Here is a 26045-nt window from a genome sequence, read left to right as displayed (position 1 = left end):
AGCCATTTCTTATTTAATAACAGTCTTTAGTTATCATTTAAATAATAAGATAAGCCTACATGCTTGGTTCTTGGGTCTGGTTGCTTCATGTTTTGGTGAATGTGTTTATGTGACTCCCTCGGGGATCAGCTTACCTGGAAGTCACCTTTGGACACCTGCGTGCGCAGCCTCCAGTATTGGCGGTTCACACAGTCTGCAGCAGAGATGGAGCACCGTGCACTCGTTCATCTGTTGTGTGTGTTGGGAGTCTTTCACAGAGGTAAGAGAAAGATGATACATTAACGTGTTTCAGACATTTCATACAGGTGTATGTATCTATTGAACTGACAGTACAGCTGTGACTCCTGAATGTTGTTTGTTTACTCCAGCTGCGTAATTGCGCGCATTTTACGCGGTTCATTTTAGGCGGTTAATTGTGAATGTACTTTTGCATTTGATAACGTTTCTATTAATATTGTATAGCCTGATTTATTTTGCAAAGAGAAAATCATAATTCATCACTGGGTTGTTATTTTTAGTTCATGTTTATCCTTCAAACTCACCACATTCTCACACTTGACCTATACAAAGAAAATCATCCACAAGCACTTGAACATAGTGTTAAAATACTCTTTTAAAAAAAAAAGATCTGATTATTTGAGTATATTTCTGTCCAGACAGTGAGCTTGAACTGAGTGTTAAGATTATTTTGTATTATATATAAAAGGTAAAATGATATTTCCATTTCTTGAGCACGCGACTCTTCTCGTTTCTCTGTCATCTCTATTCTCCCATATGGCCAATAAAAAAGTGATTAGGCTAATATGTGTAAATGGCTACAAACTGAATGGCAGGACAACTTATATGTACAATACAGAGGAACACATTTTAAGAGCCCTGCCTCCTCCACTTACATCTTGTTGGAGGGATTAAGATGTGAAGATGTGCAAACTAAGAAATGAGAGAAGGGGAGACAGATTGAAGCCTCACCTGTGAAACTATCTTTTCCTGCAGGTCTGACAGCTCTGATCCAAACAGAGCAGACTGTGTTTGCAGCTGTTGGAGAGGAGACTCGTTTCAGCTGCCAGCTGCTGCAGTCTAAAGATGTTCTCCAGGTCACATGGCAGAAAGTTTTACCTGAGGGGAAGGTGAATGTTGCTGCCTACAACAACTTTGGTAGAAGGGTGAATGCTGATTTTAAAGGAAAAGTGGAGATTGAATCTGCTGGACTGCAGAGCAGCTCCATCATTATCAGAAACGTGACAGAACAAGATGAAGGCTGCTATCACTGTTTGTTCAACGCCGACCCTGAAGGTGCTCTCACTGGTTCAACCTGCCTCCAAGTCTACGGTAAGAACCAACCAACTTCACACACAACATGCTGCTGCATTGTGCCTTCATCCTCACCACTAATAACATTTAATTCATGTGATATCTTTTCTGTGCAGAGCTGCATGAACCCGTTCTCCATGTGGGAGACTCAAACTCTGAGGAGACAGTTGTGTCCTGCTCGGCCACAGGTCGACCTGCTCCCACAGTGACATTAACTGTCCTGAGAGACAACGTCCACTTTTCTGACCCTGTCAGTGTCTCCAACACCAACGGTACAGTCACTGTCAACACTACAGCTGTGCTGACTCGTCTCCATGACGACAGCACAGAGGTCAGATGTGCAGTGCGAGTGCTCTCTGGTCCTCAGAAAGAGAAGATCATGATGATTCCTGCTGAAGTCAAACAGTCTGCTGATGGTGAGAAACACTTCCACACATACTGATTCATAGAACGATGAATACCTTATCAATAGAAATTGACTGATGTCTTGCTTTATTTTAGGTGTGAAGACGTGTTTTTCTGTCTGTGTTAGCGCTCACTTTTCTAACTACTGCTGTTTACTTGCTGCAGTAATGTAGAAACTGAACAATGTCTCCTTTTTATTTGAAGGATCAAAACACCTTTGATGCAGGAGGTGAACGAGCTGATAAGACTGCGGACGTCTACTGGAAAAAATAAAACAGGGGACCACCCGAGAGCATCGTCTTCAACAGGAAGGTGTCATCGACAGCTGTTTTTACCATAGTCAACACTTTAGTGACACAGAATCCAACAGTACAAGACTGTGGTGGTGAAACGGTTCACTGTTATTCAGAGTTACAGTGACTGACACAGTAAACTTTTGCTTCAGGCTGATATCAGCATTACAAGCTGAAGAGTTTCAGTGACTGGAGTTGAAAAGAAGGAAATGTCCTGTGGGAGGCAGTAATGTCAAGGACTGTGGTGGTAGCGCCATCTAGTGGGGGGAAAGAGAAGTGACACAAATGTGGCACAAAATATCAGAGGCCTCTGACTCAGATATAGGATGTATAAATCTGTCATGTGAAGCATTTTTATCTTATCCCAGAATTATGACCTTGATGATCATCTACTGTCGATCTATTAGTATCTGTAAAGTTTAAATTAGATGTATTATATAGAGATATAATGTGTTTTGTGTGTGTTGGTTGTATTTTTTTGCACTTTAACATTTGATGTTTGTGTTCAGTCGTGTTATTTGCAGCTCAGTGGACTTCTACCTGACACATGATGACATTCACTGTATTGTTTTGTATCCATGTGCTGATTCCTGTCAAACACTTGATAATCAACCTGTGGGATATGTTCATGGACTTTTTTTGTAATGATATTGTCTTTTAATTGTGTTGTTTTAAAAAATACATTTTCTGAATGTTTTCTGTATATTTGTAAATTTTGCACACCTGATTAAAATGAGATTTAAAAAAAAGAAGAACAAAAAGGTTGAAGTGTTTTCTTTTCTGTACAATGTTTCTGTTGCTCTGGATTATGTTTACCTTTCTAACTACACCTTGTATTGTGCAAGTGAGCTGCCCTGAGGGGCGCCAACAGGGGCGGACTCAGGATGTTTGAGGGGACGGGGCGAAAAATGAAAACGGGCACCCTAAAGGTCACTTTACAGCGTTTTTTCAAACATGGGGACAATCGCCGATAACTTGAGTAAAGTTACGAGGAGATATCTGTCACGTTCATGTTTCAACATGAAGATTAAAAAGGCAAAAGTTTTGGTGGTTGTAATACACCTGATGTGATGTATTTGTTTTGATCAGTCCGTCCACTAAATAACCAAAACTGCGTTTGGCACTTCTGATGCACTGAACAATGCTGATGTGATCTCCTGCATATTGTGCAGAGCAGCAACAAACCTGATGTGGACTTGAGGAGGAAATTATGTAAAAGAAAACTTTCGGCTCCGAGACAGATGCTGATCCTGAGGACAGACAGGCTGTAAATCTACAATGTCTGAAACATGACGCATCATTACTAACATGTTGGATAACACACAGTAAAGTAAATGGTTCATATCTTCTGTCAGATGGATCATATTGTTCATCCTGCTGTAGGATTATTCCTCCCCAAGTGTCAGATTTCACTACACCACATCCAGATCAGTTGTAGCTCCGCCTGCGGCAGTTGGTACTTCCTCTTTCAAGCACAGTGCGGTGGGAGATATGCCTACAGTCAGCAGCAGAGATGACGCTCGGTGCAGTTCTACATTTACTTTGTGTGTTTGGAGTCTTTCAGAAAGGTAAGAAAGACACGATACAATCATTTTAATGCAGCTGTGTAACTTCTTGTTGTGAAACTGAAAGCACAGCTGTGAGACTCCTGACTGGTCTTTGTTTCTGCCAGTGTGGGATGAACCGCCTACACGTGGTCTGCATCAGTCATTCATTCATTCATTGTGCTCATATCAGTGTGTTCTCCAACATAATTTTACAGGATGTAAAATGTCGTGCATGCAGGCAGACTTTTGAAGTTAAATGTCCTTCTATGATCCTTGTTGTTCAATCTGAATATAAACACATTTTCAGGTTATAGTCGATTTCTGGCTTCACATGACTGATAATTCATGTTTTATGTCACATTTTTAAAGAGAAAACCACAATCATAGTAACAGTAATCTGTCATCTCCTGCAGGTCTGACAGATCTGATACGAACACAGCCGACTGTGATGGCAGCTGTAGGAGATGAAGCCCTCTTAAACTGTGAGCTGCTGCAATCTAAAGATGTTTTTCAGGTCACATGGCAGAAAGTTTTACCTGAGCGGGAGGAGACTCTTGTTACTTACACCACTACATATGGTCAAAGAGTGAATCCTGACTTTAAAGATAAAGTAGAGTTTGCAGATGCTGGACTGCAGAGCAGCTCCATCATTATCAGAAACGTGACAGAACAAGATGAAGGCTGCTATCACTGTTTGTTCAACGCCGACCCTGAAGGTGCTCTCATTGGTACAACCTGCCTCCAAGTCTACGGTAAGAACCAACCAACTTCACACAACATGCTGCTGCATTGTGCCTTCATCCTCACCACTAACAACATTTAATTCATGTGATATCTTTTCTGTGCAGAGCTGCATGAACCCGTTCTCCATGTGGGAGACTCAAACTCTGAGGAGACAGTTGTGTCCTGCTCGGCCACAGGTCGACCTGCTCCCACAGTGACATTAACTGTCCTGAGAGACAACGTCCACTTTTCTGACCCTGTCAGTGTCTCCAACACCAACGGTACAGTCACTGTCACCTCTACAGCTGTGCTGACTGGTCTCCATGACAACAGCACAGAGGTCAGATGTGCAGTGCGAGTGCTCTCTGGTCCTCAGAAAGAGAAGATCATGATGATTCCTGAAGTCAAACAGTCTGCTGATGGTGAGAAACACTTCCACACATACTGATTCATAGAACGATGAGGACTTAAAACTCATGTCTTTTGTTTATCTGACAGGTTTCAGTGAGGATTCTGGGAGCGAGATCACAGCTTTCACCACGATCATTACATCGTCCTTGTTACTGTCCATTTGTTGTGTTGCAGCAGCCGTCACAGTCCTGCTGATACGGAAACGTAGGAACAGGTAATTTATAACTTTCAGCTCATCATTTGTCTCATTTAAGTTGGTAATGATTGATTTGATCTTTTCAGACAACACCAATAAATAAAAGATTCATATATTTTTGTTCACCTTTGACTTTTCTTCATCCTTCAGTCTGAAACAAAGAGACTCTGAGGAGATCAAGACATCACCAAAAACAACCGAACACACTCAAGAGTAAGATCACTTCTTGATTTCTCACTTGTAAATGTTTTTTGTTGCTTCAGACTGATGAAATTACTAATATGTTGTTTTTAACTAAAGGACTGAAACACCTTTTATGCCTCAAGATAACGAGCAGGGAAGGCAAGGGATGACACCTGAGAAAAGTGAAGGAAGTGACCGCACAAAAGCATCGACCGGCACTCGGCGACAACTATTTGGTGACACAAAACAACCCACAAGACTGTAGTGGCAGAATGAAAACTGCCCTAAAATATGGTGACAGTTGTGAAAGACCATATTTTTTTCAGCTGATACGATAACTGATGACTACCTGACTCTCATGGCTGTGTAGTGTAAGAAAGGCTAAGATGTAGTGAGCAAAGACATTTATTTGATATTCCACAGTGATGAGAGATTGTTGTGTTCTTCTTGTAATGAAAACGTCCACACCAGTGACGACGTGAAGCCAATTGTGATGCACTTAACTCCTCATGGACCCTCATGTATTCATAGTCAGCGTGTTCATTTAACACTTGTTCAGAGAGACTGATAAGCGAAGAAACGAGCTGATAAGGCTGCGAACGTCTTCTAGAAACAGAACAAGGGACCACCTGAAAGCATCGTCTTCAACAGGAAGGTGTCAAAAGTGTTTTTCAGAAGTGTAAATTACAAATGTAAATATATAAATATATAATATATAAATATAAAACGTAAAAATATGTGATGAAAGTTGTTGGAGATAAAATTGTCATGAGATTTTGAATAAAAATGTGCTCTGAGGTCTGATCTCAGTGGTCATTAGATTCATCATGTCATGAATTAATGTGTAACTGAGTTTATCCTGAAACGTTCAGTGTCACAAGTGATGTTTGGACATTGCTAATTAATTATTAGTCTTCTAGTTCTACTAATTATAATGAAAGGAACAATGTGCAGATGTAGTTCAGATCTACAGAAGAGTTGAGGCTGGTTTGAGGGATGAAGGACTGAACATGTCCAGTTACAAGTTGTTGACTTTTTATGACTTTATCATCATTTTCCTTTGGTGAAGCTGAAGTAATAAAGTGTCTTCATTGTACTGAGGTTGGACAAAAAGTAATCAAATGTCCTTGTACTTCTCCCTGATTGGTTCAGATGTACCACGTGGGGTTGGGTGCACCAGGCGTCACGCGCTGTTTAAATCACATTTTTAACAGAAAATTAGCCATTTCTTATTAAATAACAGTCTTTAGTTTTCATTTAAATAATACGGTGAGCCTGTTTAGGTGAATACGTGTTTATGTGACACCCTCGGGGATCAGTTTACCCGGAAATTATTTTAGGACACTTGCGTGCGCAGCCTGCAGTGACAGCTGGAAGATTTAAATGTTAGCGGTTCACACAGTCTGCAGCAGAGATGGAGCACCGTGCACTCGTTCATCTGTTGTGTGTGTTGGGAGTCTTTCACAAAGGTAAGAGAAAGATGATACAGTAACGTGTCTCAGACATTTCATACAGGTGTATGTATCTATTGAACTGACAGCTGTGACTCCTGAATGTTGTTTGTTTACTCCAGCTGCGTCATTACGCGCATTTTACGCGGTTGATTGTGAATGTACTTTTGCATTTGATAACGCTTCTATTAATATTGTATAGCCTAATTTATTTTGCAAAGAGAAAATCATAATTCATCACTGGGTTATTATTTTTAGTTCATGTTTATCCTTCAAATTCACCACATTCTCACACTTGACCTATTAAAAAAAGTAATGCATCCACAAACACTTTTTTTTTTCAATCAGATTATTTGTTAAAAGTATATTTCTGGCCAGAAAGTGATCTCCAACAGAGAGATTATTTTTTAAATTATTTTTAAAGGTAAAGTTATATTTCCATTAGTTTTCATGTTTGTTTCATGTTTTCCAAAACAATTTTACAAGATGCTCTTTTAATGTCGTACATGCAGGCAGACTTTGAAACTAAATGTCCTTCTATGGTCCTTGTCGTTCAACGGGAATAGTCTATTTCTGGCTTCACATGACTAATAATTCATGTTTTATGTCACATTTTTAAAGAGGAAACCACAATCATAGTAACAGTAATCTGTCTTCTCCTGCAGGTCTGACAGATCTGATACGAACACAGCAGGTTGTGACGGCAGCTGCTGGAGAAGAAGCTCGTCTCAGCTGTCAGCTTGTGGAGTTTAAAGATGTTTTTCAGGTCACGTGGCAGAAAGTTTTACCTGAGCGGGAGGAGACTCTTGTTACTTACACCACTACATATGGTGAAAGAGTGAATCCTGACTTTAAAGATAAAGTAGAGTTTGCAGATGCTGGACTGCAGAGCAGCTCCATCATTATCAGAAACGTGACAGAACAAGATGAAGGCTGCTATCACTGTTTGTTCAACGCCGACCCTGAAGGTGCTCTCACTGGTACAACCTGCCTCCAAGTCTACGGTAAGAACCAACCAGCTTCACACAAACATGCTGCTGCATTGTGCCTTCATCCTCACCACCAACAACATTTAATTCATGTGATATCTTTTCTGTGCAGAGCTGCATGAACCCGTTCTCCATGTGGGAGACTCAAACTCTGAGGAGACAGTTGTGTCCTGCTCGGCCACAGGTCGACCTGCTCCCACAGTGACATTAACTGTCCTGAGAGACAACGTCCACTTTTCTGACCCTGTCAGTGTCTCCAACACCAACGGTACAGTCACTGTCACCTCTACAGCTGTGCTGACTGGTCTCCATGACGACAGCACAGAGGTCAGATGTGCAGTGCGAGTGCTCTCTGGTCCTCAGAAAGAGAAGATCATGATGATTCCTGCTGAAGTCAAACAGTCTGCTGATGGTGAGAAACACTTCCACACATACTGATTCATAGAACAATGAGGACTTTAAACTCAAGTCTTTTGTTTATCTGACAGGTTTCAGTGAGGATTCTGGGAGCGAGATCACAGCTTTCACCACGATCACTACATTGTCCCTGGTACTGTCCTTATGTTGTGTTGCAGCAGCCGTCACAGTCCTGCTGATACGGAAACACAGGAACAGGTAACTTAACTCTGTCTTGTTGTAATACTTATGACTCACAGTTATTATTTTAATAATTGATCAAGATCTTTTCAGACAAAACCAAAAAATGAAAATTGATACATTTTTGTGTGACCATTTCACGTTATCACTTAACTTGCATCCCATATGTAATATACGTACAAAACTTAGGTCGCATACGTAACATAACATACTTATTTTAACCCAAACGGGGATCTTCTCCTAAACCTAGTCAAGAAGTTTCGTTGCGTGAACGTCTCACAACATTAACCATGTAATGTAGTTAACTGACATCATGTACATACGTAACTAACATAATGTTGTTTTGGGAGCAAACAACCTATTCTGTCTTTTAGGTATGAAGAAGTGTTTTTTCTGTCTGTGTTAGCGCTCACTTTTCTAACAACTACTGTTAACTTGCTGGAGTAATTTAGAAACTGAACAATGTCTCGTTTTTATTTGAAGGATCGAAACACCTTTAATGCAGTAAGAGAACGAGAAGGTAAGACGACGGACGGCTCCTGGAAAAGAGGAAGAAAGGGACTCGCTAAAAGTCTCATCCTCAACAAGAGGAACTAACCGACAGCTGTTTTTACCAAAGTCAACGCTTTAGTGACACAGAATCCAACAGTACAAGACTGTGGTGGTAAAACGGTTCACTGTTATTCAGAGTTACAGTGACTGACAGAGTAAACTTTTGCTTCAGGCTGATATCAGCATTACAAGCTGAAGTGTTTCAGTGACTGGAGTTGAAAAGAAGGAAATGTCCTGTGGGAGTCAGTAATGTCAAGGACTGTGGTGATAGCGCCATCTAGTGGGGGAAAGAGAAGTGACACAAATGTGGCACAAAATATCAGAGGCCTCTGACTCAGATACAGGATGTATAAATCTGTCATGTGAAGCATTTTTATCTTATCCCAGAATTATGACCTTGATGATCATCTACTGTCGATCTATTAGTATCTGTAAAGTTTAAATTAGATGTATTATATAGAGATATAATGTGTTTTGTGTGTGTTGGTTGTATTTTTTTGCACTTTAACATTTGATGTTTGTGTTCAGTCGTGTTATTTGCAGCTCAGTGGACTTCTACCTGACACATGATGACATTCACTGTATTGTTTTGTATCCATGTGCTGATTCCTGTCAAACACTTGATAATTAACCTGTGGGATATGTTCATGGACTTTTTTTGTGATTATATTGTCTTTTAGTTGAGATTTTTTAAATAATTAATTTTCTTAATGTTTTCCATATAATTGTAAATTTTGCACACCTGATTAAAATGGGACAAAAAAAAGAAGAAATAAAGGTTGAAGTGTTTTCTTTTCTGTACAATGTTTGTGTTGCTCTGGATTATGTTTACCTTTCTAACTACACCTTGTATTGTGCAAGTGAGCTGCCCTGAGGGACGCCAACAGGGGCGGACTCAGGATGTTTGAAGGGACGGGGCCAAAAATGAAAAAGGGCACCCTAAAGGTCACTTTACAGCGTTTTTTCAAACATGGGGACAATCGCCGATAACTTGAGTAAAGTTACGAGGAGATATCTGTCACGTTCATGTTTCAACATGAAGATTAAAAAGGCAAAAGTTTTGGTGGTTGTAATACACCTGATGTGATGTATTTGTTTTGATCAGTCGGTCCACTAAATAACCAAAACTGCGTTTGGCACTTCTGACGCACTGAACAATGCTGATGTGATCTCCTGCATATTATGCAGAGCAGCAACAAACCTGATGTGGACTTGAGGAGGAAATTATGTAAAAGCAAACTTTCGGCTCCGAGACAGATGCTGATCCTGAGGACAGACAGGCTGTAAATCTACAATGTCTGAAACATGACGCAGCATTACTAACATGTTGGATAACACACAGTAAAGTAAATGGTTCATATCTTCTGTCAGATGGATCATATTGTTCATCCTGCTGTAGGATTATTCCTCCCCAAGTGTCAGATTTCACCACAACCGTCGGTTGTAGCTCCACCTGCAGCAGTTGGTACTTTCCCTTTCAAGCTCATTACGCGGGAGACATGCCTACAGTCAGCAGCAGAGATGACGCTCGGTGCAGTTCTACATTTACTTTGTGTGTTTGGAGTCTTTCAGAAAGGTAAGAAAGACACGATACAATCATTTTAATGCAGCTGTGTAACTTCTTGTTGTGAAACTGAAAGCACAGCTGTGAGACTCCTTTGTTTCTGCCAGTGTGGGATGAACCACCTACACGTGGTCTGCATCAGTCAATCATTCATTCATTCATTGTGCTCATATCAGTGTGTGTTCTCCAACATGATTTTACAAGATGTAAAATGTCGTGCATGCAGGCAGACTTTTGAAGTTAAATGTCCTTCTATGATCCTTGTTGTTCAATCTGAATATAAACACATTTTCAGGTTATAGTCGATTTCTGGCTTCACATGACTAATAATTCATGTTTTATGTCACATTTTTAAAGAGAAAACCACAATCATAGTAACAGTAATCTGTCATCTCCTGCAGGTCTGACAGATCTGATACGAACACAGCCGACTGTGACGGCAGCTTTTGGAGATGAAGCCCTCTTAAACTGTGAGCTGCTGCAATCTAAAGATGTTGTTCAGGTCACATGGCAGAAAGTTTTACCTGAGCGGGAGGAGACACTTGTTACTTACACCACTACATATGGTCAAAGAGTGAATCCTGACTTTAAAGATAAAGTAGAGTTTGCAGATGCTGGACTGCAGAGCAGCTCCATCATTATCAGAAACGTGACAGAACAAGATGAAGGCTGCTATCACTGTTTGTTCAACGCCGACCCTGAAGGTGCTCTCATTGGTTCAACCTGCCTCCAAGTCTACGGTAAGAACCAACCAACTTCACACAACATGCTGCTGCATTGTGCCTTCATCCTCACCACTAACAACATTTAATTCATGTGATATCTTTTCTGTGCAGAGCTGCATGAACCCGTTCTCCATGTGGGAGACTCAAACTCTGAGGAGACAGTTGTGTCCTGCTCGGCCACAGGTCGACCTGCTCCCACAGTGACATTAACTGTCCTGAGAGACAACGTCCACTTTTCTGACCCTGTCAGTGTCTCCAACACCAACGGTACAGTCACTGTCACCTCTACAGCTGTGCTGACTGGTCTCCATGACAACAGCACAGAGGTCAGATGCGCAGTGCGAGTGCTCTCTGGTCCTCAGAAAGAGAAGATCATGATGATTCCTGCTGAAGTCAAACAGTCTGCTGATGGTGAGAAACACTTCCACACATACTGATTCATAGAACGATGAGGACTTTAAACTCATGTCTTTTGTTTATCTGACAGGTTTCAGTGAGGATTCTGGGAGCGAGATCACAGCTTTCACCAGGATCACTACATTGTCCGTTGTACTGTCCTTATGTTGTGTTGCAGCAGCCGTCACAGTCCTGCTGATATGGAAACATAGGAACAGGTAATTCTTAACTTTCAGCTCATCATTTGTCTCATTTAATTCGGTAATGATTGATTCCATCTTTTCAGACAACACTCATCCTTCAGTCTGAGACAAAGAGACTCTGAGGAGAACAACACACCACAAGAAACAACTGAACACACTCAAGAGTAAGATCACTTCTTGATGTCTCACTTGTAAACTTTTTTTGTTGCTTCAGACTGATGAAATTACTAATATGTTGTTTTTAACTAAAGGTGCAAAACACCTGTCATGGGTCAAGAAAACCAGCAGTTAAGGAAACGGACACCACCTGAGAAAAGTGAAGAAAGTGACTGAACAAAAGCATCGACTGACACTCGGCGACAACTACCTGGTGACACAAAACAAATCTGTAGTGGCTGAACGAACAAAATATGGTGACATTGTGAAACAACTGTGTAAGATCAGTTACAACATGTGGCACGCTGCAATTATGCACATGAATGTGGACGTGACTGATATAATGTTTTAACCACAGGTGGTCGTCTTCAGGTCTAAGTGAAGAAGTGAACACACCTGTATTTAATATACAACGACAGAACTGTAGTCAGACCTGGATACAGGGGCTCACACCTGACTGTGATGGGAACTGAGACATCTGTACAGGAATGATTGAACTTTAAGGGCACTGCAACAAGTACACTATTACATTTAAGTTTTACGAGGTAAAAAGTTTGAACAACCTAAAATTATTAGTACTACTACTTAAGTGAAGTCACTTCCTCAGATTTTACAGTTTGTTTGTTAATTAGTTTTTGCTGCGTCAGATGGGATGTGTTTAAATGGACCGCTGCTTTTGTATTTTTTGTTGGCCTAAATGAACTGAATTATGCCGAAGATGAAATTACAGGAGACTGTACACACACTGAATATCACTAATGAATGTGTAAAGTCTTGTTCAATGATATCAACAACAGGTCAACAAAACTCCCTTGGAAACAATATTTTGTTAAATCGTGGCCTAAGATTGCAATTATGGGCGTATGAAGAGTGCATATCATTAGTTTAGTGAGATTGTCAAAGGGCAGAAGTGACTGTTTCTAAGTATTTTATATTGTTGTGTGCTGTGCTTTTATTTGCATGAGTTTGTTTGTTTTATTGCATGCTTTTATTGTTGCAACTTGGTTTGTGCCTGCACTTCCTGTCACTGCTTGATGTCTGCACTGTTTGATTGTCTGATAACCTGCACCTGGCAGAGCTCTTGATCTTGTAACAGACACTGGCGACCACCAATTGGTTTTCTGAGAATGGCGCAGGGGACCAATGGCGTGGTTCGAGGGGCGGGACTTTTTCTCTGCTGCACCCACACTGGACTGCAGGTTTTATGGGACGCTGGGATTTTTTTATATTTGGGACCCTTTTAACTGAATGCATTTAAACAATTGTAAAATAAATGTGTTACTTTTTTTACCATGAAGTTTGGCTCTTTGGTCTCCTCAGTGTTGCTCTCCACCTGATAAAAATAACTCACATTAAACCAGGATAACATTTTACAAAATGTTCCTTCTTCAGTCACTAAATCCAAGAATATCTGCTCTCCTAATAATATTAAAACATCTCAGAGTTTCTCTTGTGACAACTGTTTGATATAATTATAACTGTTTATTCATTTATTATCATTTTACTTTACATCAACAGCGTGGTAGCTGTTTTCTATCAGCTGTTTCTAGGGGTGGGCGATACTGCAAATTTTGGTATCGATCTGATACCAAGTAATTACAGGGCCAGTACTGCCGATACCGATACTTTTTACTTGAAAATCTGCATGTAGCCTAAATAGGACTAATACTAATGTTCCTTCAGCAGATACACAAAAGGGTTATTATATTCTGCCATATTCATTCCTCAGGTTTGAGGCTATATATCTTAATATAAGTATTTATTTTTGAGTTCCAGTAAAACAATTTAGACTTAATTCAACTGTCTGAATATATGATAATAGTTTAATCACTCTGCTAAAATGACATCTCTGACCACCAATTACACTTTGAAAAACAACATTAATTAATGCTGGAAATATCTTTCACTTCTAGAAATTGCTACCTGGATGTTGTTGAGGTTTTTGTTGAAAGGCCTCTGTCAGTGACGTCTGTCTCTGTGCCAGGGGTCTGGTTCGGGTTTGGGGAGCTCCCTCCTCCTCCTCCCTCCGTTTGCTTTGCAGCTCAGCGTTAACTTTTGCGTGTGCTGCTTTTAAATGCTTGCTTTCCTGTATACGTCACAGGTAGCAGTTTCTCTGTCTGAAGCTGTGAAATGACTCCAAACAGCACTCCTCTTCCTCTCTGCCATCTCGCCAGTCTGTCTCTGCTGTGGCAGGCAGCGCAGGAGAGGAGGGGAGGAACCTAGTGAACCTGAGTGAGCGGAGTGAGAGAGGTGGAGAGGAGCTGCGCTCACACAAACTCTGTGAAGAAATACGAGTGATTTGCTGAACTTACAGAAGAGAAACTACAACAAAAATATCGATCTCATCGCGCTAGTATCGATCCAATACCAATACTCACCTTGGTATCGATACTATTGATATTTGGATTGATCCGCCCACCCCTAATCGCCAGCTGAGCTGTCACACCCTGTTGGCACTTCACTTTATTAAAAATCTGACCAGTCGGACCGAGATGGACCTCAGTGCACTGCTACTTTTCTTTTACACGTCGGGACTCTTTCAGAAAGGTGAGCAAAAGATGATGAAGTAATGTGCGATTCAAAGATTTTACATGTTTGTGTTATTTCTCTTAAACTGAAAGTTGAGCTGTGACTGCGTCATTACGCAGCGTTTTAATTCTAAAGTACCTTTACATTTTGCTTGCAATGATAATATATATTTTGCAAAGAAAATACGCCTTAAAAAGTAAGTTTTAATATAAGCTGTCACGGAAGGAAGCTGAAAAAGAAAACCAGGCGACGTGTTTTAGCATGCAGCTTCCTGGAACAAAGAGTTTCCTCTAGTGACAAACACTGACTGATTGTTGATGAAACGCCAGTTTAAACTGTGCAGAGATGATGTTTGTGGTCGACCTGATAAGAGGCAGACTCATCTCAGACCCAGTGGAATAAGACTACACAACATTAAGATTATGGTAACTGTAAAAATGTAACAGTGATGACTTGGGTTTGTCAAACAGTCAGCAGTGATCTCACAAATAATTTACATATTGCACTGCAGGTTTATTTGTATAGTACAAGACAACAAATGCTTTACAGAGGCATAAACATTACATTAAAAGAAATAAAAAATTGCATTTAAAATACATTAAAAACAAGAAGGAAGACATCAAGAAACAAAACATTGAAACAAGTTAAGAAACAGGAAAGTAAGCTGAAATAGAACAGATTTAAAAGAGACAAGAATATAAAAGTCACAGTGCAGTTCAAAGCCCTGAAAGTGCTTCAATGAAAAGCAGTTTCACTGTTGATCTATACCCATTATCACAAAGTGCACTTTAATTTATTTTTTCATCAACCAACCACAGCTTTTAAAATGATTTTAGAGCTCAATCACACCTCGGCTGGGACTCGTTGTTACAGGTTTTAGGTTTTAGAGGATTTTTTCACTCTGGCCAGGAGCCCCTCAAATGTCACATACATTGTTGGAAGCCTCTGAAACTTTCTCTTCCTGCAGGTCTGACAGATCTGATACGAACACAGCTGACTGTGATGGCAGCTGTAGGAGATGAAGCCCTCTTAAACTGTGAGCTGCTGCAATCTAAAGATGTTGTTCAGGTCACATGGCAGAAAGTTTTATCTGGGCGGGAGGAGGCACTTGTTACTTACACCACTACATATGGTGAAAGAGTGAATCCTGACTTTAAAGATAAAGTAGAGTTTGCAGATGCTGGACTGCAGAGCAGCTCCATCATTATCAGAAACGTGACAGAACAAGATGGAGGCTGCTATCACTGTTTGTTCAACGCCGACCCTGAAGGTGCTCTCATTGGTACAACCTGCCTCCAAGTCTACGGTAAGAACCAACCAACTTCACACACAACATGCTGCTGCATTGTGCCTTCATCCTCACCACTAACAACATTTAATTCATGTGATATCTTTTCTGTGCAGAGCTGCATGAACCCGTTCTCCATGTGGGAGACTCAAACTCTGAGGAGACAGTTGTGTCCTGCTCGGCCACAGGTCGACCTGCTCCCACAGTGACATTAACTGTCCTGAGAGACAACGTCCACTTTTCTGACCCTGTCAGTGTCTCCAACACCAACGGTACAGTCACTGTCACCTCTACAGCTGTGCTGACTGGTCTCCATGACGACAGCACAGAGGTCAGATGTGCAGTGCGAGTGCTCTCTGGTCCTCAGAAAGAGAAGATCATGATGATTCCTGCTGAAGTCAAACAGTCTGCTGATGGTGAGAAACACTTCCACACATACTGATTCATAGAACGATGAGGACTTTAAACTCACGTCTTTTGTTTATCTGACAGGTTTCAGTGAGGATTCTGGGAGCGAGATCACAGCTTTCACCAGGATCACTATATTGTCTGTGGTACTGTCGTTATGTTGTGTTGCAGCAGCCGTCACAGTCCTGCTGATACGGAAACATAGGAACAGGTAATTCTTAACTTTCAGCTCATCATTTGTCTCATTTAATTTGGTAATGATTGATTCAATCTTTTCAGACAACACTCATCCTTCAGTCTGAGACAAAGAGACTCTGAGGAGATCAACACACCACAAGAAACAACTGAACACACTCAAGAGTAAGATCACTTCTTGATGTCTCACTTGTAAACTTTTTTTGTTGCTTCAGACTGATGAAATTACTAATATGTTGTTTTTAACTAAAGGTGCAAAACACCTGTCATGCATCAAGAAAACCAGCAGTTAAGGAAACGGACGCCACCTGAGAAAAATGACTGAACAAAAGCATCAACTGACACTCGGCGACAACTACCTGGTGACACAAAACAACCCACAAATCTGTAATGACAGAACGAAAACTGCCCTAAAATATGGTGACATCTGTGAAAGACCTGTGTAAGATCAGTTACAACATGTGGCACGCTGCAATTATGCACATGAATGTGGACGTGACTGATATAATGTTTTAACCACAGGTGGTCTTCTTCAGGTCTAAGTGAAGAAGTGAACACACCTGTATTTAATGTACAACGACAGAACTGTAGTCAGACCTGGATACAGGGGCTCACACCTGACTGTGATGGGAACTGAGACATCTGTACAGGAATGATTGAACTTTAAGGGCACTGCAACAAGTACACTATTACATTTAAGTTTTACGAGGTAAAAAGTTTGAACAACCTAAAATTATTAGTACTACTACTTAAGTGAAGTCACTTCCTCAGATTTTACAGTTTGTTTTTTAATTAGTGTTTGCTGCGTCAGATGGGATGTGTTTAAATGGACCGCTGCTTTTGTATTTTTTGTTGGCCTAAATGAACTGAATTATGCCGAAGATGAAATTACAGGAGACTGTATACACACTGAATATCAATAATGAATGTGTAAAGTCTTGTTCAATGATCAACAACAGGTCAACAAAACTCCCTTGGAAACAATGTTTTACTAAATTGTGGCCTAAGATTGCAATTATGGGCGTATGAAGAGTGCATATCATTAGTTTAGTGAGATTGTCAAAGGGCAGAAGTGACTGTTTCTAAGTATTTTATATTGTTGTGTGCTGTGCTTTTATTTGCATGAGTTTGGTTGTTTTATTGCATGATTTATTGTTGCAACTTGGTTTGTGCCTGCACTTCCTGTCACTGCTTGATGTCGGCACTCCTTTGATTGTCTGATAACCTGCACCTGGCAGAGCTCTTGATCTTGTAACAGACACTGGCGACCACCAATTGGTTTTCTGAGAATGGCGCAGGGACCAATGGCGTGGTTCGAGGGGCGGGACCTTTTCTCTGCTGCAGCCACACTGGACTGCAGGTTTTATGGGACGCTGGGATTTTTTTTATATTTGGGACCCTTTTAACTGAATGCATTTAAACAATTGTAAAATAAATGTGTTACTTTTTTTACCATGAAGTTTGGCTCTTTGGTCTCCTCAGTGTTGCTCTCCACCTGATAAAAATAACTCACATTAAACCAGGATAACATTTTACAAAATGTTCCTTCTTCAGTCACTAAATCCAAGAATATCTACCCTCCTAATAATATTAAAACATCTCAGAGTTTCTCTTGTGACAACTGTTTGATATAATTATCACTGTTTGTTCATTTATTATCATTTTACTTTACATCAACAGCGTGGTAGCTGTTTTCTATCAGCTGTTTCCAAATAACAGTCATAGGTTCAGTTAAAATTAATACAGATATGCGTGAATTAGATCCATGATCGGATGTGTTTCCTGGTTAGTGGGCGAGGACGAGGAAACTTCTCGAGACGGGGTCCTCAGACCAGGACCATCGCCAGCTGAGCTGTCGCACCCTGTTGGCACTTCACTTTATTAAAAACCTGAACATTTGGACCGAGATGGACCTCAGTGCACTACTTTTCTTTACGTCGGGACTCTTTCAGAAAGGTGAGCAAAAGATGATACAGTAATGTGTGATTCAAACATTTTACATGTTTGTGTTATTTCTCTTAAACCGAAAGTAGAGCTGTGACTGCGTCATTACGCAGCGTTTGTATATTTTGGTAAAAGTACCTTTACATTTTGCTTGCAATGATAATATATATTTTGCAAAGAAAATACGCCATAAAAAGTAAGTTTTTATATAAACTGTCACGGAAGGAAGCTGAGGAAGAAAACCAGTTGTTTGTTTTAGCATGCAGCTTCCTGGAACAAAGTTTCCTCTGAGACAAACACTGACTGACTGTTGATGAAACGATGATGATGTTTGTGGTCGACCTGATAAGAGGCAGACTCATCTCAGACCCAGTGGAATAAGACTACACAACATTAAGATTATGGTAACTGTAAAAATGTAACAGTGTGATGACTTGGGTTTGTCAAACAGTCAGCAGTGATCTCACAAATAATTTACATATTGCACTGGCAAAGCAGGTTTATTTGCAGAGCACAGGGCAACAAATACTTCACAGAGGCATAAACATTACATTAAAATGAATTAAAAATTGCTTTTAAAATACATTAAAAACAAGAAGGAAGACATCAAGAAACAAAACATTGAAACAAGTTAAGAAACAGGAAAGTAAGCTGAAATAGAACAGGTTTAAAAGAGACAAGAATATAAAAGTCACAGTGCAGTTCAAAGCCCTGAAAGTGCTTCAATGAAAAGCAGTTTCACTGTTGATCTATACCCATTATCACAAAGTGCACTTTAATTTCTTTTTTCATCAACCAATCACAGCAAAGCAAAGGGTTCAACCACGCCTGCTCACAAAGCTAAAAGCTTCTGTCTCAGAGCTCAATCACACCTCGGCTGGGACTCGTTGTTACAGGTTTTAGGTTTTAGAGGGTTTTTTCACTCTGGCCAGGAGCCCCTCAAGTGTCACATACATTGTTGGAAGCCTCTGAAACTTTCTCTTCCTGCAGGTCTGACAGATCTGATACGAACACAGCTGACTGTGATGGCAGCTGTAGGAGATGAAGCCCTCTTAAACTGTCAGCTTGTGCAGTTTAAAGATGTTGTTCAGGTCACATGGTGGAAAGTTTTACCTGAGCGGGAGGAGACACTTGTCACTTACACCACTACATATGGTGAAAGAGTGAATCCTGACTTTAAAGATAAAGTAGAGTTTGCAGATGCTGGACTGCAGAGCAGCTCCATCATTATCAGAAACGTGACAGAACAAGATGAAGGCTGCTATCACTGTTTGTTCAACGCCGACCCTGAAGGTGCTCTCATTGGTACAACCTGCCTCCAAGTCTACGGTAAGAACCAACCAACTTCACACAACATGCTGCTGCATTGTGCCTTCATCCTCACCACCAACAACATTTAATTCATGTGATATCTTTTCTGTGCAGAGCTGCATGAACCCGTTCTCCATGTGGGAGACTCAAACTCTGAGGAGACAGTTGTGTCCTGCTCGGCCACAGGTCGACCTGCTCCCACAGTGACATTAACTGTCCTGAGAGACAACGTCCACTTTTCTGACCCTGTCAGTGTCTCCAACACCAACGGTACAGTCACTGTCACCTCTACAGCTGTGCTGACTGGTCTCCATGACGACAGCACAGAGGTCAGATGTGCAGTGCGAGTGCTCTCTGGTCCTCAGAAAGAGAAGATCATGATGATTCCTGCTGAAGTCAAACAGTCTGCTGATGGTGAGAAACACTTCCACACATACTGATTCATAGAACGATGAGGACTTTAAACTCAAGTCTTTTGTTTATCTGACAGGTTTCAGTGAGGATTCTGGGAGCGAGATCACAGCTTTCACCAGGATCACTACATTGTCCCTGTTACTGTCCTTATGTTGTGTTGCAGCAGTCATCATAGTCCTGCTGATACGGAAAGATAGGAACAGGTAATTCTTAACTTTCAGCTCATCATTTGTCTCAATGAAGTTGGTAATGATTGATTCGATCTTTTCAGACAACACCAAGAAATACAAGATTCATATATTTTTGTTCACCTTTGACTTTTCTTCATCCTTCAGTCCGAAACAAAGAGACTCTGAGGAGATCAACACACCACAAGTAACAATTGAACACATTCAAGAGTAAGATCACTTCTTGATTTCTCACTTGTAAATGTTTTTTGTTACTTCAGACTGATGAAATTGACTAATATGTTCTTTTTAACTAAAGGTGCAAAACACATGTCATGCATCAAGAAAATGAGCAGTTAAGGAAACGGACGTCATCTGAGAGAAGTGAAGGAAGTGACTGCACAAAAGCATCGATCGACACTCAGTGACAACTATTTGGTCCTATTTGTGAAGACCTGTGAAAGATCAGTTACCACATTTGGCGTGCTGACTTCACTTCTCTGTTTCTTGTGACTTTACACACAGCTTTGATATGATATGTTACACTAGTTCACTGTTGCATCCAGATGAAGAATTTCCATCCTGTATTTTTTAGGGATGCACGATATGGATTTTATTCAGCCGATACGATAACCGATGATTACCTGACTCTCATGGCCGATACCGAAGGAATAACTCATAATAGAAACTAACATTTTTCTGCTTTTTCATGCACACCTGAGTGTAAGAAAGGCTCAGACGTAGTGAGCAAAGATGGTTTATTTGATATTCCACAGCTGTGATGAGACTTTTTCCCTCGTGTTGTGTTCTTGTGAAGAAGACGTCCACACCAGTGACGACGTGTGTGGCTCGTGTTTACATCGCGTGGCTCTACACAGCTGCAGCAGTTGATAATGCAGCTGATAATCTGTTTGATTTCTATCGTGCATCCTCGTATGTTTTTACTATTTAGATGAAATGTATGAAAACTTACGGCAGCTACTTTTTGTACTTCGTTTTTAAATAAACTGAATTATGCAAAAGATGAAGTTACAGGTGACTGCAGCTACACTGAGTATCATCAATGAACGTCCTTTGTTAGAGGAATGTTTGACGATATTAAGAAGGTGTCAGCAGAACACATCTCAAACAATATTTATGTGTTTGCATCATCTACGATGTAATGAGCTAAATAGGCTTAAGAAGACAGTTGTGGGCATATCAAGAGTTTATATATATATTTAACAATTAACAAATTGTTCCTTTTTCAGGAACTAAATCCAGAAACATCTCTGCACCTGATGATATTAAATCATGTCAGAGTTTCTGGTAATCTGGCATACGGGGCGTTTTCCTGGTGGACCAACGACCCTGAAGCAGATATCATCTTCCTTTAAAAATATTCATAGTTGAAGTCTGAAGTAGCAGAAATTGGAAATACTCAAAGTACAAGTACCTCAACTTTGTACTTAAGTAGAGCAGTTGAGTAAATGTACTTAGTTACATTACATCACTGGTTTTCAGTCTTTAAATCCAGGAACATCGATCCACCTAATGATATCAGATCATGTCAGAGTTTCTCATCTATCACCTGTCAGGTACAAATGATACTTTTTATTACACGTCACGTGCTGTTTAAATCACATTTTTAACAGTAAATCAGCCATTTCTTATTAAATAACAGTCTTTAGTTATCATTTAAATAATAAGATAAGCCTACATGCTTGTTTCTTGGGTCTGGTTGCTTCATGTTTTGGTGAATACGTGTTTATGTGACTCCCTCGGGGTTCAGCTTACCTGGAAGTCACCTTTGGACACCTGCGTGCGCAGCCTACAGTGTTAGCGGTTCACACAGTCTGCAGCAGAGATGGAGCACCGTGCACTCGTTCATCTGTTGTGTGTGTTGGGAGTCTTTCACAAAGGTAAGAGGAAGATGATACAGTAACGTGTTTCATATGGGGCTCCATTTGTGCCAAAAATACGTCGCCATGCACACTGTCTCTGTCTGCTGAACATGTGAGAAGACATTTGTCTGTGTCTATTCAACGTTGAACTGTCCTTGTGTCATTTGACTTTGTCATTACATCGTGTCATCATGATGTGTCATTTGACAAAGTGTTGTTATGATGTGTGTTGTGATGTGTTGTTTGACAGTGTCATTATGATGTGTGTTATGGCGGTCTGACAATGTTGTTATGCCTGGCTACCGCGGTGGCACCGGGCGCCCCTTTTCCCGGCTTACCCTTCGTGGTCGGCGGAGGGAACCTCCCAGCAGAGCTATACCACTTCAGTATTGTCCCCTAACACTAATTTATTTTTCATGCATCACAGCCTACTAACAAGAACAATCTGAATAAAAGTCAAAATATAGAAGTTTCACACAAAATTACACTGGAAACACAGGATCAACTGTCACCAGTGACCATTGCAACAATGCCCTCCAAGAAAAGTCCCAATTCTGGAAATAAACACAGTTTGGGGCTTGTTGCATTAAGGAGTGTCCACTGAACTTCAAAGTTTACTGAGTAGCAGCCAGGCATGACGACGTTGTCAGACGACGCATCAAGACGACACGAAGTAACAACACGAAGTAACAACACGTAGTAACGATGTAAAGACACTGTCAAACAACACATCACAACACACATCATAACAACACTTTGTCAAATGACACATCATGACGACACGATGTAATGACAAAGTCAAATGACACAAGGACAGTTCAACGTTTAATAGACACAGACAAATGTCTTCTCACATGTTCAGTAGACATAGACAGTGCGCATAGCGACGTATTTTTGGCATTTTTCTTCCTGGTACAAAGTTTCTTTTAGTGACAAACACTGACTGACAGTTCATGTTTGTGGTCGACCTGATAAGAGACAGTTCAAAGCCTTGAAAGTGCTTCAATGAAAAGCAGTTTCACTGTTGACCTATACCCATTATCACAAAGTGCACTTTTATTTATTTTTTAATCAACCAATCACAGTAAAGGGTTCAACCACGCCTGCTCACAAAACTAAAATTCTGTCTCAGAGCTCAATCTCTCCTGAGCTGGGACTCATTGTTACAGGTTGTAGGCTGAGTTTAGCAGCTCTCTGAGGTTCGTCAACACAGACCATGATGTTGAACATTTAAATTGACCACGTTTCTGATACCTGAAGTGCAGAAGAACAATGTGACCACGAGCACTTGAACACAAATCGTTAACATTTTTTTATGGCAGATTATTTATGAAGGGAAAATGATATTTCCATTGTGCTTCACTCTGGCCAGGAGCCCCTCAAGTGTCACATACATTGTTGGAAGTCTCACCTCTGAAACTTTCTCTTCCTGCAGGTCTGACAGATCTGATACGAACACAGCCGACTGTGATGGCAGCTGTAGGAGATGAAGCCATCTTAAACTGTGAGCTTCTGCAATCTAAAGATGTTGTTCAGGTCATCTGGTGGAAGATTTTACCCAACGGGATGAAGGCTCTTATTTCTCAGCACAAAAAATATGGTCAAGATGTGAATCATGCCTTCAGAGATAAAGTAGAGTTTACAGATGCTGGACTGCAGAGCAGCTCCATCATTATCAGAAACGTGACAGAACAAGATGAAGGCTGCTATTGCTGCTTGTTCAACATTGATCCTGGTGATGATCTAAACGCTACAACCTGCCTCCAACTCTTTGGTAAAGTAGAAGAACACTACATCTAGTGAATTACAATGTTAATCAGTGTCACTGCTCATGTTGTTCACCTCCCCACACAAACTAACATACCAGACAGAGAGTATTAATGTTGATGTCTTTGCTACGACATCATGAATGTGATATTTTTAAATATCTTTGTGCAGTGCGAGTGGTCTCTGGTCCTCAGAAAGAGTCTGCTGATGGTGAGAAACACTTCCACACATACAGATTCATAGAATGATGAATACTTCATCACTCATGTCTTTATTTTATTTTATAAGTTTAAGGTCTATATCACTAATTTTCCTTTGTTTTCAAAGGTTCCGCCTGGATTATTATTATTGTTATTATTATAGTAGTCTGTGTAGCGGCATTTGTTTATGGTGCAGTCCTGCTGATACGAAAACCCTGGAACAGGTAATTTCTGTCTTGTTGTAATACCTGTGACTCACAGTTATTATTTTAATAATTGATCAAGATCAGTCAGAAATTGATAAATGTTTGTTCATCGCTGACTTTTCTTTAATTCTTCAGTTCGTCACACAGAGACCCAGAGAAGATCACGACGCCACAAAAACCAAACGAAAACACTCAAGAGTAAGACAATTCATTTATTAATTTATTGCTTATTTGTGAAATGGGAGTTTAGTTTTGTGTGTACATTTCTAATTTTATGTATTTTAACCCAAACGCGGATCTTTTCCTAAACCAAGCCGAGTAGTTTCGTTGCGTGAACGTCATGTAATGTAGTGAACTGACTTAATGTTGTTTTGTTATTAGCAAATGACCTTTTGTGTCTTTTAGGTATGAAGACGTGTTTTTCTGTCTGTTTTAGTGCTCAGTTTTCTGACTACTGTTAACTTGCTGGAGTAATTTAGAAACTGACGTATGTCTCGTTTTTATCTGAAGGAACAAAACACCTTTAATGCAGAAAGTGAACGAGCTGATGAGACGACGGACGTCTACTGGAAAAAAGAGAAAGACGGACTCCCCAACAGTCTCGTCCTCAACAAGAGGAACTAACCAACAACTGTCTGGGTAAGACAATTTATACATTTTTACTTGTACACATTTATTTTTTATTGCTTCTTTTCAACATGATTTAGTTTCACTCTGTTTTGTCTTTCCACAACTAAATTGTGTTTATAAATGAAGCCACTTGTGATGCACTTAACTCTTCATGGACCATCATGTATTCATAGTCTGCGTGTTCATTCACATAACATTTGTTCAGAGAGATTTAGAAACTGACGTATGTCTTGTTTTTATCTGAAGGATCAAAACACCTTCAATGAAGGAGGAGAACGAGAAGGTAAGACTGACGTCTGCTGTGAAAAAGACAGAAAGGGACTCTGCAAAACTCTCGTCCTCAACAAGAGGAATTAATCGACAATTGTTTCCACCAAAGTCAACGATTTAGTGACAGAGACACAAGACGTTAATGTCAGAATGAAGACAGATATAGTGACTTTTTTTTTTTTACATGATGTGTATTTTTCATAAATCTTTTACATGCTGTGTTGTTTTTACATTTACATTAAATGTAAGTCCAGTTTTCATGTAATTCCTACAAGTATTTTGTAACAAAATATCTTCACTGCTGCACCCAGATGAAGCATTTGCATCCTGTGCTTTAATGTATTTGTTAATTATTTTTTTTATTTCCAAATGAAATGTATAAAAATGTGCTGCTGCTTCTTTTTGTATTCTTGAATATAAAGATACAAATAAATGATAATGAATTATGGCCGATCTGAAATTACACGACTGTCAATACTGAATGTAAATAATAATCAAACAATAATAATAATGTGTGAATGACTCATCTCAAAAATCAGTATTTGTTTGTGCTTATAATTAGTAATGGAAATTTAACAAATATTTTTTGTACCAAAGTTTGACTGAAAATCTTAAAACTCTGGATTTTATATGTCTGGAAAAGGCTTTATTTTTCTATGTGGCAGGTGACTACATGTGATATTTGTATTTCTTACATGTATTTTAATAAAATGTCTGTTTGAAGAATCTTTATCTCTAAAAGTCAAAATAGTTCCTGTGACATAACTTACTTATATATACAGCATGTATAATATATATGTACATATGTGTGTGTATGTATGTATGTATATATGTATGTATATATATGTGTGTATATATATATGTATAACTATAACTTGATGTAATCCCAGCAGTGTGTTGAACATGTGCTGCAGTAACACAAAATGTCCACTGGAGGTGCTGATTCTCTCACATTTACAGAAGAAGAGTTGAGGCTGGTTTGAGGGATGAAGGACTGAACATGTCCAGTTACTAGTTGTTGACTTTTTTCAAAAGTACCCAAAAATCAAACTTGAGTAAAAGTCTTAAAGTGCCTGATAATAAATGAGCTTAAGTATCACAGGTACAAGTACATTATACGTATATTTAAAT

The 26045-nt window shown here is 39.9% G+C and overlaps 5 protein-coding genes across 7 annotated transcripts in view; all 5 read left to right on the top strand.

Moving 5' to 3' along the window:
* The first annotated feature begins 161 nt into the window (after positions 1-161).
* Positions 162-20986, top strand: LOC140992031 (nectin 1a-like). Its single transcript, XM_073462248.1, has 6 exons — positions 162-259; positions 994-1329; positions 1428-1727; positions 4778-4904; positions 20127-20189; positions 20278-20986. Exons 1-6 carry the CDS (start codon positions 205-207, stop codon positions 20384-20386), a joined length of 990 nt encoding a protein of 329 aa, XP_073318349.1. The 5' UTR covers positions 162-204; the 3' UTR covers positions 20387-20986.
* LOC140992035 (OX-2 membrane glycoprotein-like) lies at positions 6471-11472 on the top strand. 2 transcript variants are annotated; one of them, XM_073462252.1, is made up of 5 exons: positions 6471-6538; positions 7186-7524; positions 7622-7921; positions 7998-8124; positions 8590-8621. In XM_073462252.1, the coding sequence occupies exons 1-5, from the start codon at positions 6484-6486 to the stop codon at positions 8612-8614; spliced, it is 846 nt and encodes a 281-aa protein (XP_073318353.1). In that variant the 5' UTR covers positions 6471-6483; the 3' UTR covers positions 8615-8621. The 2 variants fall into 2 exon arrangements, with proteins under 2 accessions (XP_073318353.1, XP_073318354.1); XM_073462253.1 differs by lacking the exons at positions 7186-7524; positions 7622-7921; positions 7998-8124; positions 8590-8621 and adding exons at positions 10624-10962; positions 11059-11472.
* Positions 13975-17581, top strand: LOC140992032 (OX-2 membrane glycoprotein-like). Its single transcript, XM_073462249.1, has 6 exons — positions 13975-14249; positions 15199-15537; positions 15636-15935; positions 16012-16138; positions 16207-16287; positions 16375-17581. The coding sequence occupies exons 1-6, from the start codon at positions 14195-14197 to the stop codon at positions 16445-16447; spliced, it is 975 nt and encodes a 324-aa protein (XP_073318350.1). The 5' UTR covers positions 13975-14194; the 3' UTR covers positions 16448-17581.
* On the top strand, positions 17996-25640 carry LOC140992030 (OX-2 membrane glycoprotein-like). Of its 2 annotated transcripts, XM_073462247.1 has the most exons (8): positions 17998-18078; positions 19057-19395; positions 19492-19745; positions 19779-19791; positions 23936-24032; positions 24150-24212; positions 24525-24653; positions 24891-25640. In XM_073462247.1, exons 1-8 carry the CDS (start codon positions 18030-18032, stop codon positions 25033-25035), a joined length of 1089 nt encoding a protein of 362 aa, XP_073318348.1. In that variant the 5' UTR covers positions 17998-18029; the 3' UTR covers positions 25036-25640. The 2 variants fall into 2 exon arrangements, with proteins under 2 accessions (XP_073318347.1, XP_073318348.1); XM_073462246.1 differs by having other exon boundaries at positions 17996-18078; positions 19492-19791.
* The window catches only part of LOC140992033 (splicing factor U2AF 35 kDa subunit-like), a 69214-nt gene continuing 64936 nt past the window's right edge, over positions 21768-26045 (top strand). Inside the window, exons 1-2 of the mRNA XM_073462250.1 lie at positions 21768-21859; positions 23277-23615. Of these exons, the coding sequence (XP_073318351.1) occupies positions 21805-21859; positions 23277-23615 (394 nt within the window). The 5' untranslated portion in view covers positions 21768-21804. The remainder of the gene's footprint in view (positions 21860-23276; positions 23616-26045) is intronic.

This window comes from Pagrus major, chromosome 24 (genome assembly GCF_040436345.1).
Source record: "Pagrus major chromosome 24, Pma_NU_1.0".
Taxonomy (NCBI): Eukaryota; Metazoa; Chordata; class Actinopteri; order Spariformes; family Sparidae; genus Pagrus; species Pagrus major.
The sequence above is the reverse complement of the archived record's forward strand: the minus strand, read 5'-3'. Positions and strand labels throughout refer to the sequence as shown.